This window comes from Periplaneta americana, chromosome 12, assembly GCF_040183065.1.
Source record: "Periplaneta americana isolate PAMFEO1 chromosome 12, P.americana_PAMFEO1_priV1, whole genome shotgun sequence".
In the NCBI taxonomy this organism is placed as follows: Eukaryota; Metazoa; Arthropoda; class Insecta; order Blattodea; family Blattidae; genus Periplaneta; species Periplaneta americana.
Genome location: NC_091128.1, coordinates 87,006,665 through 87,028,242, shown reverse-complemented (window position 1 = coordinate 87,028,242; position 21,578 = coordinate 87,006,665). Strand labels below are relative to the sequence as shown.

General features: G+C 36.1%; 1 protein-coding gene across 1 annotated transcript in view; it reads right to left on the bottom strand.

Moving 5' to 3' along the window:
• Nucleotides 1-21,578, bottom strand: part of trx (histone lysine N-methyltransferase trithorax) — a 67,448-nt gene that overhangs the window by 11,091 nt on the left and 34,779 nt on the right. Inside the window, exons 10-13 of the mRNA XM_069841702.1 lie at nt 20,102-20,263; nt 14,636-14,748; nt 6,578-12,634; nt 2,653-2,962 (exon numbers count right to left, since the gene is read on the bottom strand). Coding sequence (XP_069697803.1) covers nt 2,653-2,962; nt 6,578-12,634; nt 14,636-14,748; nt 20,102-20,263 — 6,642 coding nt within the window. The remainder of the gene's footprint in view (nt 1-2,652; nt 2,963-6,577; nt 12,635-14,635; nt 14,749-20,101; nt 20,264-21,578) is intronic.

Genomic DNA, 21,578 nt, shown 5'->3' with positions numbered 1-21,578 from the left:
TCTTCGTTATATGCTTTTAAAACATTACAAGTTTCGCAATTTATATGGAATCTTTTTTCATTTCCGATCCAAAAAGCATTACAAATGGGATTTGGAAGCATAAGCCGGAGCATATTAATGAGGTTTTACTGTACGTCACACACCATGTAGTACATAAGTCTAAAGCCTGCCATACACGCACAGTCTTTTTCATGGATTTACTTGTACAGATCTAAGTTGGAATGCAAAACGGAACATTGATGTCCACAAACCATTCAGTTATTTCTATAATTTTTCATATTAGTCTCTTGTAAAAGTTCTGTAAAATACAGTGCAAAGTAGCAATTAATATGTCCTTCGTGGTATTCACTAACTACTAATAGTTTAAATAAATTGAATATTAATTGCTACTTTGCTCTGTATTTTACAGAATGTTTACTTTAACCCTCATTACCCATTTTTGACTTACACCACTTCTGCTCTCAACGGTTCATATATGGACGAGATATAATACAATACTTAATTTCGCTATAAGGTAAAAAAAAGGAGGAGGAATTCCAGAAATAAATCTAAATTGTCAAAATTAATAATGGTTACTGAAAAAGGAGCCAGTTTTTACACATTAATTTATCGCAAATAGAATATTTATTTCCTTTGTACTGGAAAACATAATTTAACCATTTCCAATTCTCAAACCTTGAATTCACAGTCATACAATTTTGTTTACTACTTATGCCATAACACTGCTTTCATTATTTTTATGAAAACTTGCACCATTTGAATTATTTGGTAATAAACTAGCCTAATTATAATCATATCAGTATTGTATTACTATTTTTTCCCTCTTAGGACTCCAAATTATCCATTCCATTTTGTCCAGCTATTTCCTGTCCAAGAGATATCCAAGAAGATCGGAATACCGTAAATTAGATTTGTATATTTTATCAGTTTCAGTACCAGATTTCTTTCCTAATTCTTGTCTGTAGCTTGTAAGTAATGAATTTATCTTCTTGATAAATTAATCTCTATTGGCTTCAGCATCAGCCCCTTTAATTTTATCAATTATAATTTAGTACACTTTTTTATTTATCAGAATATTCTTTAGATTATATCTTCTAAAGACATGGGTTGCTTATATATAAATTAATAAATTCGATCAAAATCTCTCTTGAAATTAATTTTAAATCAGTCATCTTCCTTGAAAAGACTAGATGCAAATCGTAATTACCACCTATATGCTCTGTCTTCTTCAGCGAGCATGTACATGCAGCAAAATTTTAAGCACAGCTTGATTCTGTTCATACCGAACAATTGACGGAACACAATCGATAAATTGTCGTCTTAGCCACACACACGCTCTGTCTTGCATTACAACAAAAGATGGTACAAGTAAATTCATGAACAAGACCATGCATGTGTGGCAGGCTTTACACAAGATTTTTAACTTTATCTACTAATTAGTGTTTTGTAAACTTAAGAGTTGTTTGAAAGAAAAAAAAAAAAAACAACTGCATTTAAAAGTCAGTATCAAAAGAGAATATAGCAAGAACAAACATTTTCAACTGGTGAAACAAGATGCAGAATAGCATAATGGAAAGTTGGCAGCTGCATATACTCAGAGCTCCCAACAGCATGGTTAGTCATAGGTAATGTTGACTAAATTGCACTTGATTAATAGATGGTTGGATATCTCCACTGATAGCATAACTGGCTACAGACAAGAAGGTCTTGGATTCAAGTGCAAGTGGTGACTGGATTTTTCTTGTTGCCAAACTTTCAGAATGACACTGAAGTTCACTCAGCCTCCTATCAAATTGGGTACTGGGTCTTTCCCAAAGGTAAAAGGCAGTTGGAGTGTGGTGCTGACCCCACCACCTCATTCTAATGCCAAAGTCAAGAAAGCATGGGGCTCCATACTCTGCAAGCACTTTCATGGTGTATCTAAGGAACACCTTTATACATATCTTTTTTATTAATAAATGTCAAAGTATTCATTTAATACGTTTCAATGTTTTAGTCTGATTTGTAAACAGAATTAATTCACATTTTATTTCTACACTCGATAGTTTAAAATGGATTGTATGATAGTGTTTTCTGTAATATAGACTCCCCCCCCCCATGTCTGAATAGTGGAACCACTGGCCAAAAACTATCATTCCAGCTGTAAATACAAATGTGTTGAACTTTGTCTTCACTTTTGTGATGGTAAATGTAATAGCATCTTCATTTATTTAAAATATTTTATTAATTCCACACTGACCGAGTCTGTAGACCATAATGTATGTTCAATCAGCAGTCCGAAGACTTGTTGGAACATCATGAGCGACACCAATAAGTCATCATTAATGAGGCAACTAAGCCAGGAAACAATGGAAGTAGGGTGCCCAGTTCCTTTCTCCCTCCACTGCATACATCACTAACTAGTAACATCATTCATTAATTGGACCAGAAAGATAGGTGGCAATCTAGTCTCTTTTTATCTACTACAAAGGAACACTTCTAATATTGTGTACGTGAAAATGATATTGATGATGGTTAGTTAAATAAACCCTGAAACTCCCAGAACACAAAAGATCGCATGTAGAATTATCTCGAATTTTCTTATTTGGTGCACCAGTTTAAGTGAGAATTTAACAGCCTTACTTATAATTAAATAAATTATTTTTATCTTACCTCACAGGAATGGTTGATAAATCTTGCAGCATTCCCTCTCATTGTAGCATCCACGACCAATTGATCATCTATTCTGAACATGTAGCAGCCAATATCTTTAGATTCGTAATATTTCTCACGTTTGTCTGTCAACATGGAACGTATCACTTCTCCCGCATATTCTATCACCATTTCTCCAGCTTCTATGTCCCTCAGACAGAACAATCCCCGTCCATGGATGTTGGAACGATAAACACCCACAGCTTCCTTTGATGTTTCTTTCAGATGTCGGAAACGCATAGCCATTGGAAGATTAGAACTAGTAGCTCGTCTGAAAATATTTTCATAAATTAATGCACAGTTACCAGAAATACAGAGCTAAAGAGAATTTAACAAAAATACCTAAAAGGAAGTGCAATACTTATCACAATCCTACATAATTTAAATAAAATCTAAACAACTTTTAAAAAACAAATAGTGTAACCTGAGTTGCACATTCAGGTTGGTTCACAACAATTCAAGAGCACTTGTGGATACACTCCTATGGACTATTTTGAGCACAAAATGTCATGTGAACATGGACCCTATCAGTATTCCAGAAGTTGCAACTGTTTGAAAATAAATAAGTAAATTGACAACAAATACAAGCAGAATAATGTAAAAACCATATATTATTGAACACACCACTGAACCAGTTTTTAAAGCAAATGTTCAAAAATTTCTCCTTCTACTTAGGCTACTTTGCTGTGAAGGAATAAACAAACACATAGCAATTCACACAGTGTGTTCATTGTTGCGTGGAGACATGCATAATGATATTTATAAGTACATATGTTCATAAATAAATTATAAGCCTTGTACAAGTGCACCACAATGAATTTTTACAAACCAATCACATGCTACTGAAAATAAGACCCACGTTCATGTAACATTTTCTGGCTCAAATAGTCCACAGAATAAGATCATTGAAATTCTGTTGAATCATCGTGAATCACCCTGTATACTTCCTTATTTACACATTACATTCATGAATTACTCACAAAACTGTTTTATAAAAATTTCTGATACATTGGGAGAAATAACAAAGAAATATTTCATATTCTATAAATGGATAACTTAACATTAATTTGCAGCTAGTAATTTATTTTCATCTTTTTTTATTTTCCACACTTGTTTTATGTTTTCGAATTGAGGTATATCTTATATAGTATGAATGCTAAAAAGTTACTGGTCACATCTAAAGATTATGGAAACAAAATCTATTTTGCTTTGTCAAGAAAAAACCAAGAAAGTAATCCTCCTAGAACTAATCAGAGCTAAATCTCCGTTTTGTGCTATCTTTGCTCTAATGACTCATGATAAATAACGAGCATTTTATAAAGCATATTTGCTAGATAAACTGATTCATAAAATACAACCGTCCTATGTTTAGGAGAAAAGTGTGTACATAACTGGATAAATAGACAGCATGCTAAAAACCACTAACATCCTGACGATGTGTATTTCAGACTGAACCTTAAACTTGTATTTTTTTTCTATCCTTTGCATGCTGCGAAGGTGCTTAAGAACTACTGCTAAAAGCAGCAGCAGCAGCAGCAGCAGCAGCAGCAGCAGCAGTGGTGGTGGTGGTGGTAGTAATAGTAATAAAATAATAACCAGAAAATAAATAACTATGACTGGGACTGCTGAAGAGTCTCTGGTTGAAGGACATTTAGCTTGCTATAAAGCTGGCAACTACATGGTTGGAGGACAATATGTCTAACAATACTTGTAAATGATGCAAAGAAGCTTCAGAAGCAATTAAAATACTATAGCAGAATTTACCACCAGGCATACAGTCAAGATGCCATGATCATTCAAGGTCACAATGCTCATAAATACAAACATATGGGAAGAAAAACTCATTATTATAAGCGTAATCTACAGCCTATCTTGGAAAACAAAATGCACAATTTATACAGTCATTACTGCAAATGAAGGAGGGCCAGAAACTACAATAAATCACGCAAGTTTCGTAACTAATGAGGCAGAGCAAACCTACATAATATATACAGTAAAACCTTGTTTCAATGTTCCCATTTTTAAGGAATTATCTGTAAAGTTCCAGTCAAATTACCATAAAATTAACTCCCACTTTTAAGGAAACCTGGTTTAAGGAAAATCCTGCTTTTAAAGAATACTTTTCAAGTGAATTTTGTGATAATGAAGACAAAAATATGGACTCGACTAAACAGTTACAACCTGCAGCAGCAGTTACATACTAAAAAAAAGTGTGCTCATTATGTTGAGATTTGACAAACATGGAAACAATAAAAATTCACCACTGTACCTATAATCATGTCTGCAATAAGAATCTTTGAAAAAGTGAAATTACAACAAACATTACACACAAAATTGCAGAAAGCAATAACAAAAGCTGCAACATAATCTGACATTATCTTGAATTTTTCTGCTCTAAATGAAGACTGAAGCATCAACTTACTCTAGTGCCATGATCATAGAATTAATAATAATAATAATAATAATAATAATAATAATAATAATAATAATAATTAGTGTTGTGGGATTTAATCGATTAATCTGATCAATTAATTGATTAATTTTTTGTAAGATTAATCGATCAAAAATATTTAATTGCATAATCGATCAATTAAAATTAATCGGTTGTACTTGATATTAATTATTATTTTGTTAATGCAAGCTTAGTGTATAAATTCTGACAATATTCGTTGGATAGTGACCTAGTCTACCCCTATTGACAGCTGAAACACAACGCGAAATCCTTATTAAGTTTGTCACCTCGTCTTCCTAGCATGTGAAATACATACTTTTCTAGAATTCGCCCCCCTCATCCATTAGCCATGGCTACAATGTGTGCAAATGAGAGAGTAACTATCTTCTTCTCTTTCTAAAATCTTCTAACCGGATTACAATAGGGGCCAGTCTGCTGTTCTGTTGCAGTTTCTTTACTGAGTTCCTAGGTGAAGCTTGTGTGTTTACTTTGCTAAAGAAAAAAAAATCAGATTTCTGTGGTCTGTGAAAAAAGTGAAAACTCCATTAGGTCATAGGCCTATGGGAATTTGAGAAGTAAACTCGGTGAAATGTTTGGATTTAAATTGAACGATCATGGAGAAGTGCTTGACAGAAAAAAAAATAGTGTTCAGTGATGCAGGAAACATTGCTACTAAACGTAGAGTGGCACTCAATTCGGAGCATGTGAATGCATTCACATGGTTAAATTCATAGATGAAACAGTATTAACTAGGTGAGTCTTCATATTTTTTTTATTTGTGTTTGTCTCAAAAATCCCCAGAGAATTGACACAATAAATACGAGAATGTTAGTAAATAACTAAAAAAAGTATTGTTTTGTAATACATCGATACAGTATATACATATATACTTATGCTTATCACCAAACACAAATTAAATTTAACAATAATTGTGTACTAGTGTATATATAAACTTTTTTAAAATTGATCAAAGCTCGATTAATCGATCAAATAAATTCAAATAGTTAATCAATTAAATATTTTGATCGATTGACAGCACTAAGAACAACAGAATAAATGTACAGAATGGATGAGAAAACAGTATATCCCTCATGTATTTCCTTTGATTTTGCTTATTGTGGTCAAGTTCACAAAATCAAAAAAAGTTCATGTATTTTGTTACACTCTGACACAAGCAATGAGGAGAAGTTCCTGAACGAACATTTTTCTGGCAGCTCGAGTGATCACTGTTCAACATCACTGGCTTCAGTATCATGTAGACCTGACTTTACTAGACTGAAGAATTTGTTGTAGATTGTTTATTATGTAAGTGTGCAACATGATGATTTTCATACTGATCCAGTGATCAATCAGAAGCACTACATGCATGCATTACATGAAGGAGAGACAGGATACAGCGTTTTCTCACCCACCATATAAATTAAAATAAAGTACCTGTTACTGATGGTGGATTCGCCATCAGCAGCAACCATGAACTTTGGTGGTTTTCGATGCCGAGATGCCAGCCAGCTAAACATGTCATATGGCGAACGTGTCCTGAAAGCTTCACATCGAGCACAACCCGAAGGATTCTCTCGAGGCAGTGCATCTGCATCTTCTTCAGGACCAGGTGGGCGGAGCTTATGATAACGTGGTTTGTACTTGATGCAACGCCCAACACCCGGGAGTTGCTCGACTAGATACCGCAATGCATTGTGGCGGAAGCCCAACATTTGTAGACCTGTTGAATTAGTATTGAAAGGATTCTCAGGTAACCGCGGCATCTTGTGCAATTCCCTAGCTTCTTGCACTGCTTCAAACACTTTCTGCCATACTTCAGTGATGGAAGACGATGTACAGCTGAAACCATCCTGAGAGTGTACTTCATATGTAATAGCAGGTGATGAGTTTCCACCCAGTACATTCCTCTCTTGAAAGGGTGGTACTCTACCATTTTGAAGATGGGTAGCATTCGTACCATTTTGTGCGTTCATTTTACTGTCTGTGTGTGGAACAGGTGGAGTTATATGGTTGTCCTCTTTTTGTTTTTCATTCATGGCTACTAAACGTGGTTTTATTTTCATAGCTCGCATCGACAGAGACTGATTAGGCACAGTGCCAGTTTTGGTGCTATCCAGCATTTTTGGATGATGATTCTGGTTACTTATCTTGTAGTAGCCATCCTGAGCTTGTTTCTGAAAAACCAACTTAAGTGAATTTGGTTGCTTGTTGTTGTTACTGTTCCCATTTTTATTTTGTGGAATAGGAATTATGGTAACTCTATCTGTTCGTTTATTGTTTGTTCCCATATCTGTCCCTGATGCTTTGTTGACTTTTGGAGCTGACTGCTGGATATCCAAAGATGCATTTACTTTCAATGGAAAGACACGATTAATGGTACGAACGGGGATCTCCATGCGACTGTTAGTTTTGAAGGTTTTTGAAATACCATCCAAGTGCTTATTATGCACAGATGAAGTTGCACTTGTTGACACTGGTATGTGAATTTTTATGATTTCGGTGGGCTTGTGTTGCATTTGTGGAGATGTAGATTGTGTCACAGAAGCAGAAGTTGAAGGAGGTAAAGGAGGAGGTGGAGGAGGAAGTGGTGGAGGAGGTGGTGGCGGTGGTGGGGTCGGAGATGACAGTGTAGGAGGTGTGGAAGATTGTACAGGTATAGAGGGAGGAGGTGGAGGTGGACCCGGAGATGAGGTGCATAGAGTATTGTGACTAATATCAGATATACTTGTTCTGACGGTTTGTGAGGTAGGGGGTGGAAAGTTTTCCAAATCTCTATTTGAAGCCACATACGATTCAGAAGCATTGTATTCAGGATATGACCAAGGAACATTATGCACTGGTGGCGCTTGTGTCTGAGGTATGACTGGAGCAGGTGGAGGAAGAGGTGGTTGTGGAGCAGCAGCAGCAGCTGCTGATGGCATATTCATAGGTAAAGATGACGATGTACAAGCGATCATGTCTGATCTACCCAGTCCAGACTCTGCAGGAAGTTGCGTGGTGGTGTGAGGATTCATGATGACAAAACTGGATGGGACATCAACAATCGGTTCCACCAACTTGCTTGCCTGGAACACCTGAGTTGTGGTAGCTGAAAAGCTGCTACTTGCTGCCATCATGCCTGGTACTGCTGCCGAGACGAACTGACTTGACGACATCACTGTGTTACTTACGATTGTCTCCAGCCCATAATACATGGGTTGACTAGTCAGGTACATGCCTCCTGTTTGATCTGTGTACATCTCTATTGCGGGAGTAGAGCCCAACACCACCTGCTCGGCAGCTACACACTGAATAGTTGCTGGTGGGGTCTGGTGAATGAGTGTACCGATCACCGCTGGCTGGGAAGGTGCCAGCTGCACACCAGGGAGTACAGAGATACCGCCATTCTGTAAGCCAACATAGCTCTCGGGAGATGCCTGCAACTGGAAAGTTCCTGGCACCAAAGAGTTTGGAGCAGCAGCCAGGTAAGGTGTCTTGTTGTAACCATTGTTATGCGCATCAATTGTAGCAATGTACTGCAAACTCTGACCTGTTTGTTGTTGGAAAGCTTCAACAAATGCTGGCACCATGTTCGGGGACGGAACTTGTTGCATTATCACAGTCGGTGTAGCAGGATGCTGGCTAGGATGTGTCTGGCATGTTACAGTGTGTGGAGACTGTTGAGAATGAGTTGGCACATTCACAACTGAGACTGGAGTTTCTTTACGTGCAGATCTATTAGAATACGTTCTTGAAGCTGGTCTTCCTCTTTGTCTCCCATTCACCGCATATGTCCTATGGGAAGACTGTGTTGTTTTGGTGCGCGGCTGACTGGTTGGCGAATGTGAAGAAACTGGGGATGCAGAATTCAACTGAGATTTGTTTTTTACATTTTCTGAAATATCTTCTACATCCTGTTTCCCAGACTCACTTTCAAGTTCCAAAGGTGGGCTTTTAGAATTCTGACGACTTATTGCAGGAAATTTTTGTTTTCTACTTCCTTCTTCCTCACTTGACCGTGTATTTTCTGAATCGCTTTCACTTGTAGATAAAATGAAATCACTACTGCACGTCGGTAAGTGTCGTTCAAAACTTGATCTAGTGCGATATGTACGATGGCAACGATCACATTTCACAGGTTCCTCATCACTCACAGTCTTTCCAGATAAAGAATTACTCAAATTTTTACATGGAACAGTAGGAGAAAAAGAATTCAAATCATCATCCACTTGCCGCGGTGGAGATCCACCTTCACTCCCACTACTGCTGCTACCAGAGTCGATGGCACCATCCAGCTGCAATATCCTAGGCTGTGAACGTCCATGCCACAGAAGGCACTTGTTTTCTTTTCCTTCCTCTTTCTGGTGTGTGGATCTTCGCCGTCCCATCTCATCCTCCTCCAAGCGGTACTTGAGCTCTCGCACACTCTCAGCAACAGATGATGCCATACCGGGTGCGCCAGACCGAGCCAATGCCACAAGAACACCATCGGGAAGTCGCAGCTCCTGTAACATATGTGCCCTTTCGCTATCGACCACCATCACCAAACTACTTGCACCTTCCCCTCCACTTCTGGGTCCTGTTCGAGCTCCTTTCCGCCGCTTTGCAGAATTTGTCAATGTGCCATCTAGCTTGCAGCTCCATGTCAGACTACACGATCTTTGATGACTTCTTCCAGTGCTCCCAATTTTTTTGCTGACTGGCTGTGGTATAACTTCGGATTTGCTACGTTTCAATTCTCTTGCAGTGTTCTTCTGAGCAGGCCCTTTCATATACACATTTTGGAACAAATCTTCAACAAGATCTTGAACCTGTTCTTTGGAATCACAACACTGATGAAACCACAGATCTGTTTGTGTCCCCAACTCGGATATTGATTGTTCTTTTCTGCTTTTCATTAATTGTTCAGTTGAAGATACATGATCAACATCAGATTCCAGAATTCCATCCTCACTCAGATCCTCTTTTTCCTCTTTTGGAATATCTGAACCAAAACAAGCATCATTTTTCAGATCTACAACTGTCAGATCTTCATAGCTCATAAGTTTAGGAAATATGTCTTGCATCGATATTCCATCTAACAAATCATGAGGAAGATCTTCAAATATTGCATCCTTCAGTTCTGGTGGCAAGAGATCGGCAGTGTTCTGAGGGTCTGATAAACAACTATCATCCACATCCTTACTGCAAACAGCATCCAAGAGCTGATCCATCACCTGTCTGGCTACCTTGTCCTCTGTCGTCTTTTTGGGCTGTTTCTTCAGGTTTTGTGAGGCTGTTTGTGTTTCTATCGGAAGCTGATTCTTTTTCAAGTTCTCTGGCAACTTTTTTCCAGTACATTTCTGACGAGAGGATATTAATTGTTGGTGCCATCGAGACACCTCATCCAATTTCTGTTTTACTAGCTTCTGTTCTTGCGTATGATCAACTGTGAGATTCTTTCCTAGGTCTAAGAAGAACTGTGGTTCTGTAGTTTGCACTATTGTTCTCACATAATAACGAACAATCCTCCATGGCTCCACAGACGACCAATAGAGTCTTGTGCACTGGAAGTCAGCAGGTACAATGATATCATTATGATCTGATGCAGAGACAAACTCTCCGAGATTCTCAACAAGCAAGGACCCAACCATGAATCTCACTTGGCAAGGTTCGGCAAACTTTTTCTTTTTGCGATCCAGTTCAACATAAATAGGTCTTCGAATATCAAATTCCACATCATGATGGAGAGGTTTTCCTGATGCCTCCACAAGGTGTGTTGAACAGAAGACTGTTTTATCATCCATAAAAGAACAACCAATCCGACGTGCACATGGAAAATGGTAAGTCTCGGCACAATTGCGAGCACAACAACCCACACTTGCACCTTTCTTACCACAAGCACGACAACGGATCATACGACCTCTAGAAACAGCACTATGAACATTCTGCAGAGAGCCATCAATCTCTTCAAATACTTCTGCTGACCAAAGGGCACAATTAGCATGTACCCATTCGTTTTGACCACAGTACAATAATCTGCCTTCTTCCACAGGCAAACCATCACTCACACCTTTACAGAGCGTGCAAATGCGTAGATCTTCAAGTGTAAACCCACTGTAATAATAATCATTATTATTTTGACCCCCTGTGCATTTGAATGTCTTGACTTCTATACTGCTCATATTTCCTGAAACATGCACGTGTTCTGTCGCGAGCTCTTCACTAATTGAATGACCTTGTTCCATTCGAATAAGAACAGAAGGCAAACTTTCTTCCTGACCAGGTCGTCCTTCTTTCCAGCTATTAGAGACTCTAGCATATTTGGGATCGAACCAAGGAAATACTTCTTTAAGAGTATGATGATATGTTTCTAATAAATCTGGACACTGAGCTCTAACAATTAAATGTTCCATTTCTTGATGAAATTGGAGAAGTGATGAATATTCATTGGCATTGACTTTCTTTTTAATAGAGAGAAGTGTAGGAGATGGTTTAGTTAAAGTATGCTGATCTAAACAGTAGCATTCTTTGGTACTTTCACTGGTAACATTTTCTGTTGTGTCACAAGTTATTTCAGTACACTTCTCTACATTCTCGGAGTTTTCAATGTGTCTATTGCTCCTGTATGCAAGTTCCAGGAGTTGCGAAGACTGAGTTGAAGGTGAAAATCCTGCAGTTTCAGAGCCTTCTTTTGTATATTCCTGCTCTTCTTCTATACTGTTTGGTTTCAACTCGTCATCTGTACTGCCAATCCCTGAATCACTTGCAGGAGTAGCCATTGATACTACCTGCATCTTTGCAGGTGATTTTGAACTGCTTTCACTGAACGTGGAATCAGGTGAAAAACCTGTGTCGTTATCTTCTATTTTAACTGTCAGTGGTAGTTTAGACAAAGATTTAAATGCACAGTTCTCAACACGCACTGAACATTCTCGGATATTGTACTTCTCTCTTAGATGTCTTAAAGTGTTCACTATACTAATATTGATTGATGAAGTGTTTGCACTGGCTGGATTAGTTGAAGCATCTTTTAAACTAGAGGATTCAGATAAGGAACCTTCAATATCTGCATTCGATTTTTCTTCAGTTTCAGGCACTACTGTTCTAATCAAAGAATTTGTGATGGGTAATTGTGGTTGTGATGCTTTGCTTAAAGTATTACTCTCCTCCATCTCAATTTTAGGCTGACCTTTTTCTGCATCAGGTAGCTTTGTTTCGGAAGGTTGAGTTGTTATATTCGAAGACGACAACTGTGAATCTTCTTTTTTCGGAACAACTATAACTTTCACATCTTCCCTAGCAGAATCTGACTGGTCATCAGTCTCAGTTTCTCTATCAGAAATTTCTTGAAAATCTAGTCTCTTTGCAACTAAGGCTGGCCTACACAAACACTGTTTTTTAGGACTCCATTTCAACATGGCACAAGCTTTTCGATTCTTGCTCAAGGATTTCAACACACCAAGATAACCAGCTTTCAGCTCTTCTTCCACTGCAAGCCACCAGGGAGCTGGAGGAATTGCACAGCACATCCTAAAATAGAGACAAAACTCTTAACTAGTGTCACACTATAAGTGAATATTTACTAAGATGCAGGAGAGTATAAATTTAATAATGTGGGAAAATAAAACCTCACAGGGAAGTACAAATTTCATCATGTTCTAATATTGGATGGTGTTGGTAAATCAATTAGAGCTTTGTTGGCAATCTTAAATAAAGGGTGTCTAATTCGTATAGGTTTATTCATTAATTTATTTGTCGTAATGGTCTTAAGGGAAAGAGAGACTACTAGAATCAATACTCTATCACCACACAGAGAAACACATCAACATAAATAGAAGTAACAGATCCGACTATTCAGAAAATCTGTAAGTACTTAATGGGTGAAACTGTCAGTTACAGTAGAATCCCTCTTAACCAGCACCAAAGAGACCAGGCTAGTTCCGGATACGAGATTTTGTCAGATAATTGAATAAATACCGTTATATACAAAAAAAAGTTCGTATTTCATAGTGCCAAATGTTGAAACTGCATCCATGTGAAGCTTATTTCCCTATCACTTGCTCGTAACTGAATAAATATAAAAACTGTGTGGATTTTCCTTATTAAAACACATCACACAACACAAATACTTATTCTAGGTTAGAATATTCACTGAAAATTAAAGTTCATGGGAACTTCTTAATGTGGCAACACTGATGGCCCAAACATAACTAAATAAACATAAAAACTGTGTGGATAAATGGAAGTTCGTGTGTGTGAACTTCTAAGATGGCAACACTGACAGTCCAAACATAACTAAATGAACATAAAAACTGCGTGGATTTTCTTTATTAAAACACATCACATAACACAAATAATACACTAATTTTAGGTTCGAATATTCACTGAAAACGAAAGTTCGTGCGAACTTCCTAATGTGGCAAAACTGACAACCCAGATTGTGGCAATGTGGCAGACTTAAACTTTTTTTTTTTTTTTGCTCAGCCAAAAGTGCTGTTGCTTTGATATTGCCTGTTATTTGGGTGCCGTTACAAGAGATTTTACTGTATTTAGGTTTTTAAAATTATATGTATATACATATTTCTCCACTTTCCTTAAAATAGCTATATCATGTATTCATTTCTATACACATTTTGATTAGTGGAAATGCACCAAAATTTCGTACCAGTATAACTGTGCTAACCAAACTGTCTATGCCAAAATCCGGGAAATTTTTGAACAACAACAAATCAATGCCAGTTTATGACAATGAAAGCTTTTTCCTCAGAAAACACTATTTTAAACATTAAAAGTAAAACACGTATTAACAGCACATAAATGCAATGTTAGTTTCTAATGCTGAAGGCTTTTTCCTGGGGGGGTGGGGGGGGGAGAGAATCTGGGACAAATCAACATCTTGGCAGTCACTTTCTGAGTTACTTGGAAAAGCATCTAATCCGAATTTTCGGGACATTTGGTTACTCTAGTATAACTGATTTTCAACACCAAATTGATACAATTTTTGGTATCAGAGAAATAGCAAGCAACAATACTACAATTATTGTAGTACTCTGCATTACAACCTAAGTTGTTTACAAAGTGGCTGGAATGGAAAAGAAAATTCACCAGATGACGATGGCAAAAAAAGAAGTGTTCAAGAAGAACAGTAGAAAAGAACATACATGCGATCAAGTTTGGAATGTAACGAACAATCACTAACAAATAGTGACTAGTGAGCTGATAGCTCAAGTGTTTGGCCAGCAAGTGGCACAATTGAAAGAAAAGTATATGCCAAAATAATGCATTAAGTCATGATGGAGTGGGGGGGGGGGGCGGAGAAGACGTAGGTACAACAGAGATAAGGCACAAGATGGACATTTTAAAATGTCCCTGGTCTCTGCAATCCATAAACCCACATGAACTGTGCCTGTATTGTGGTGAGTGTGGTGAGAGAAGTAAAGAATTTAAAAATGGAATCAATCTGACATAAAATACGAAATATGCATAAAAATACATTTTTACACATATTTCCACTTCAGTATAATCACTAACCTGCAGACAAACTCTACAGATTCTGGGAGATAACTCAGAACCTGATACTTCTCATCTGACAGTCCTTCACATTTGGCATGAACCCAACACTTGCATTGACCACACTCCATCATCTGTAAAGTTAACATTATATTCCTATATTTTACAAATAATTTTAAATGAAGACTGGAAATAAAAAAAAAGTTGTAAGTACCAAAGAGAAAAATCTACAAAACAGGACTTTCTTGTGCAACTAGTAATGTAATATATATTTTGGACATCTACAGGTGAAGTGAAGTTATAAATAAAATTACAATGGGATTTATCCTCTTTTCTTAGTGGACTGAAGAGACATACACTCTTTTCTGTAAAAACTAATTTCCAAAGATATTGGCACTTGCAGCATTTTTTTAACGTCCAGTCTTCAAATATTTTTATACAGAATAAACTTAACAACCAAAATATTCAATGATAAATATTATGCAACAATCATAATGAATTTATAATGCACCCAGTACCATTTTCGTAGATATTTTAATGCTTAAACCTTCATAATTTCCACGTTTATATTAACATTCAAGAGAGTGTACTCACGCAATTTAATCAATCTTCTTAATGTATCCAGCCGTTTGCTGACAACATAAAGTCCACTATAGTCTATTCAGTTGTTTTTCACGAGAAATGAGGGGTATTTTGATCGGTGTTCATTATAGATGCCTGTTGCTAGTAGCCAGAGGTGGGGTCACTCAATTTTTTTTTTTTTTCACTCAATAAAAAAAAAAATGAAATATGTTTAGAGATGGTAGATTTTTGCAATCACAATAAATTCGAAATGTGTCCAAATGCTGTCAAAATAAGTAATTTTATAATTTAAAGCATACTGCACAATCGTCGTAATTTTAATGTCTTTTTTTTTTCAAGTGAAAATATATGGTTGCGACCATTATGTGAAGAATAAATTAAATTGGTAACGATATGCCACATCAACTTTCAGTGATCAGTTTTCATGTAACAGGGGAGTGTGTGAGAAAGTAGGTCCAAGTTGCATGATTTGTAGTACAAGAGGAAGTAAAGGGATCCTGGAACCATAATGTGAATAATATCTTAATAAAATGAAAATTACGATACTGTGATGTTATTGAATTAAAGACACTTTTATTGATTAAAAACATTCATGGGATTGTTGAATCACATGTACCAGTACATCAGATACACTAGAGTCGTATCTGACTAAAACTAGTCTGCAGAAAAATGACTGGTCTAGGCCTGAAAAAAGCATTTCAAACACTAGTAAACAACAACCACTCGCAAAAGTTGTACTGAACTTAAGGCATTTATGGCCATTGGCTTGGTGCTAACATCTCGAACCTCAACTATATTTTCGTCAGTGGTCACTACTGTTTCTCGCACATTGACTTAGAGCATAATGGTAATTTGTGTTGCAGTGGCAGCACGTTATTTTTAAATAATCCTTGATCGTGATAAACAGAAATATCCATGCGACAATTATTGGTGAAATTTTAAAGTTTGATCAGTTTGTCCATAAATAAGGGTGTGGCCATTATGCGACAGTGACAATTGCAAGATGAAATACGATGTATTATTGTAGATTTTTTAATCTGCGACAAAATGCTAAATGTATGTGTTTCTGTGAAATAAGAGCAAAATTACATTTGAGGACATGACCCAAATAAGGGCATATAACGAAAAATGGTGTTTTCAGATAAACGTGATTTACATGTTACAGAGCTTGCAAATTCAAGTTAAACAAATATTCAGGAGCACATTCTTATTTAAATTCATTTCGAAATAAATTGATAAGGGGAACTGTTGAAAAACAGCATCACATTTCTGTAATAAAAAATTGTTATGACACTTTTTATGCACTCTTTTTCCGACAACAACGTTATCTGTAATTAATATACTCAACAAACTTGTAAACCTCTACAGAACTAGTTTATTGAAGGACATAATAATTTTACATCAGTTATACAACAGTTTCTTAAATCGTATCTCTCCTTTGCATATATTGTACTTCAATAATTATACATTGTCTACTGAAGGATGCACTGGAAGGAATAGTGAACGGAAGAAGAGTTTGGGGTAAAAGAAAATATCAGATGACAGACGACATTAAGATATATGGCTCATATGCGGAGACTAAGAGGAAGGCAGAAAATAGGAAAGACTGGAGAATGCTGGATTTGCAGTGAAAGACATGCCATTGGGCAGAATAGTATGAATGAATGAATAAGGTTTATTCTTTTTACTTTTCTTTGTTATTATGCATCATCAGATGTGTCTTCTGCTGCTTTTGGCATTTGTTCAAACACTATCATATCATACTTTTCTTCTTTATCCAAGAATGGATAGTGGCTTCTTACGTCCTTTTCCTTGGAGCGGTTAATAGGTACTGGCTTCATTTCTGGTGGATTCAAACTTTTTATCTCTAACAATTCTACTGGAGTCTTCCAGATGTTAAAGTGAATGAAAGATTATGAGTACAAGGCTGATGCTGAAACTATACCAGATGGACTGTACAGAAGCTGTTTGTATTTATGCATCAGGAAGGTCATTCCTTTGCTTACAGTTTTTTTCAAGAATAAAGGCACAAGAACACCAAACCACTCTTTTAGTATGAAGGTACCCCATAATACTTTAAATGATTGAGGATTTTGGCGGCAAAATGAAATTACTTGCAAACAGTCCACTGCAGTCTGAATGATTGGCATTTTCTTCAACATTTTAGTGCACATACGAAAATTCCTGTCACATTGACTGTAGCTGTGACCCCTTACAGGGAAAAATGTATCTCTACTTTGTAAAGTTTCGAAAATCAAGAGCAAAATGTTAGGTATTTGTGGTTTTTATTCTGACCTCTTGCAGCATCAGGAAACATTATTACTGTCTTAAATTGGCGTATTTTCATGAGTTCTAAAAGAGTGTAATGTACAAATGAGATTACAGAGTCAGGATTTTTTTCTCCCTTCTGTTTCTAGAAAACTGTGCACATAACTAGAAGAATCAGTATTATGTACAGGCACATTGAAAATATGTTGTTGTTGTTTTCTAATGCCAGGCATTTGACAATGAAGTCACTTGACCTCTTGCACGCCAATATTTTTCAAAGATATTGTCATGATCAGCCACTGAAGTACAGATTTTAAGGTGTTCCAAACCCATTTCTTGGTTTGAGTTGCACAATGGGCAGTTAGGGGACTGATATATTCCAATTCTATGCAGGTGTTTGGCCAAACAGTCATGGCCTGTTGCCAATCTAAATGCAGCTACAGACGTTTTTCGTGGTAAATAGGGAATTAACTGTGGATTATGATGCAGAGAGCATCACTGAGTGTTTCCAAGTTTTCTATTTTATTGTCATTTATTTACACATTTTTCAGAGCTTAATAAGCTGCAACATTTTTCTTATGCTGTAAGGACTCTAATTTAAAAACGTCCTTTTTATTGGCTTTCAATGTCAGTTCACATTTAATACAGTAGTAACAAACATCTGTGTGTGGAGGACAAATGGAGAAGTCACAATTTTGTCAGAAGAACTTATGATACTTATAAGTTATCTTCAGAGCATCTCCTGTCTTCTCTTCGTAAAATACTTTAAAACATTGTGTACAGTGACTTTAACGTCAAATTAGGATTCTCAAAATATTTCAGCCTAGTTTTTGCTTGACAATAGTGTGAGGTTTTATGCGGTAAAATGTTAAGGTGCTGGAAGGTAAGCTCCCACACATTATTACTTATGTGTCCCTTTTGTCATCAAGTGGAAAGCCTAAGAACTGCCTGTTATTTCTGAACAGTTCAAACTTTTTTTTTTTTTTTCTGGAAATATGTAAGAGACTTACAAGAAAAGAATGGCAGACAAAGTTTTTTACCTCCACTAAAGATGATGCTATATTTCCACAACCTATTCCTATTCCTACATGGACATTGTTTTTGGATCAACTCTTTGCAAGCAAGAAAGGAATCTTGCTGATTTTAGCACCCATATCCCAAAATAATCGGAAAAAAAAAAAAAAAAAAAAAAAAAATGGATTGTCGATCATCTTCAGACATGTTGTGATGACAAGTTTTAATACAACACTTTCTTATCGAAACAAATTATTTTCCTGCGATTTGAGTTTCTTTAGAAGTCATGTATGATTTATCACTGTTTCTATTAGTTTTCCATTCTTCTGTTTTCCACTTGTTTTTGTCCACAGCTCTCTTTTCAGACGGTTTATGTGTAGCACAAGAGACGCACTCATGAACAACCTGCTTGGACTGACTCACCAGAACAAACTGAGATTCCCAGTTAGACATGCATGCACAGCACTATGATAAAACACGTCTCCTGTCGTGTGTAATAAACTTAGAGTTACAAAACTTTATTACACTGTACTGCAGACACCCTACTTACAATAACTGGAAAAGGGTTGTAGGTCTATAGCAGTAAATGCCTTTATTTGGGCCGTCTCCTCATTTTACGAGACACATGAATAAAAAGTAAAACAGGATCTACCTAAGAGCCTGCCACACAGAGTTTCTTAAATTTTTTTTTAATAGTTTGGTGACTCCTCCATGTTAGTTTTACAGTATACACAGCACAGGAATGAGATCTCTTATGAACCTCTTTAGATGCAGAGTTAACTAACAAAAAGTCATATGTAATAGCAGATAATTGTGATTAAGATGAATCAGAATAACATCACCATTAACCAACGAATGAAGTGTCTTTCAATGAATTGAAATAATTTTTTGTCTTAAATACCGATTTTAAATGCAACTCTGGGTTATCAGGTTTATACCTTTTGGCATGAATGTCCATAATTTCATTGCAATTTTATATGTTCCTTTACTTATTTAATACGTATTTTCAAGAATTTTATCTGGAAAATGTAGAAAATGCTCCTGTAAACACAATGATAACAGTGAATTTCTATAAAATGTTATTTAATCCCAAAATGCTACAAAATGCTAAATTATAGCACCAAAAGTGCTATAAAATTAATATATATATATTTTTATTTTAAGTTGCTAAAATCTACCATCTCTACAATAAGTTTATCTGAACGTTTTCATTACAATGATGTCACATATCAGATTCTTCGTGAATCACCTGCATATGGCATCTCACAGAGAACCCAAGATTTAATTTCTTAATAAGAACCATTAATTATTGAAAAATCGCATATATTTTTATTCTTGTACAAAGTACACTTACCACGGTTAATAGAGTAATGCTATTATATCAGACAAATGTCTTCCATCACTATGCTGGCACACACTCCTTTTTTCGACGAAACTTGCAACAATAATATTTAAACATACTCCTATTTCAGTTTCACTACGTTAAGTTCGATGATCTGCACTTTTTTATATGTACTTTCTCTTATATTATATTTCATTTATCAAAAGTACAAAAAGTACTATTACATATTATCTCCTTTGAATAGTCACAAGTGAAGTACTGTAAAAATATGAGTTAGTTACCTTGGTATCATAATCATCATCTTCATAGCACCTTTGACAGAGTGGGCAGTAATTTCCTTTCTGTCTCAGCTTGAAGCAAACTTTACAGAGAGGGAGATTACCAACAAAAAGTGTAACGTCTGCAGAACCACAACTTTTGCACCGAAGACAGGTTGAACATACCTGAAGTAAATGTAAAAATAGATTAAAAATCACTAACACAGCATTCTGTCAGTCTGTACTCTCCTATACTCATCAGAAGTTATTGGATCATCATATCATTATACAATAATTACCATATATTAAAAAAATGTTTGCACACAGCAAAATCACCAACTGCACACTTATACAATTAATGCATTTGCTCGTAACTGTGATTCTTTATTCACTATAACTTCATAATTTTTTTAAATACCATACACACTTAAATACCATCGATCTGGGCCAGGATTGAACCCGCAACCTCAGGCACCAAAGGCCAGCACTCTACCAACTGCTCCATCCAGGCTGACTATATATATAACTTTATAATTACTGAGAGAATGGCATGGTAATTATGGAACAGTGGAATACACATGATAGCTGAAAATGAAGTATTCGAAGAAAATCTGTCTTAGTACTGCTTCACCAGAGAGAATGAAGTACTCTGAGAAAATCTGCCTTAGAGCTGCTTTATCAGGAGGGAATGAAGTAATCTAAGAAGATTTGTCTTGTAACTGCTTTATTAAAAGAGAATGAAGTACTTTGAGAGGACATGCCTTACAGCTGCTTTATTGGGAAATAATGAAGTACTGTGGGAAGATCTGGCTTACACGCTTTATCAGGAGAGAATTAAGTACTGTGAGATGATTTACCTTACAGCCGCTTTATCAGGAGAGAATGAAGTATTGTGGGAAGGTCTGCCTTACAGCTGCTTTATCAGGAGAGAATGAAGTACTGAGAATTGCCTTACAGATATTTTACAATGGAAAAAAGTAGGCTACTCAGAGAAAATTTTCTTTATAGTTTCTTCATCACGAGAGAAGCAAGTACTCAGAAAAAAATACTTACGAAATGTTTCATTACGGAAAAAAATGAAGTACTCAGAGAAAATCTTCTTTACAGTTATTTTTATCTGGACAGAATGTAATGTTTGTAATATAATGTAATGTTTTATTTCGACTGATACGAGTTTAGGCCATTTGGCCTTCCCTTCCACTCAACCAGAATAACAGAAAACTATTACACAGCTATAAACAAAACATAATTCTATAACTTAATACAATAACAATTCCTTTTATCTTTGCAACACACCAATAAAATAATTATGTAATACTGTAATAATAATAATAATAATAATAATAATAATAATAATCATCATAATCAGGCCTATAATATAATGAAATTATTAAATTCAATCATTATTATAATTATTATACCTTCAATTTGACTGCATTAGTAAAAAACTCGCTTGGTCTGTTCTTGAACATAATTATTGTCTGGCAGCCCCTAATCTCCT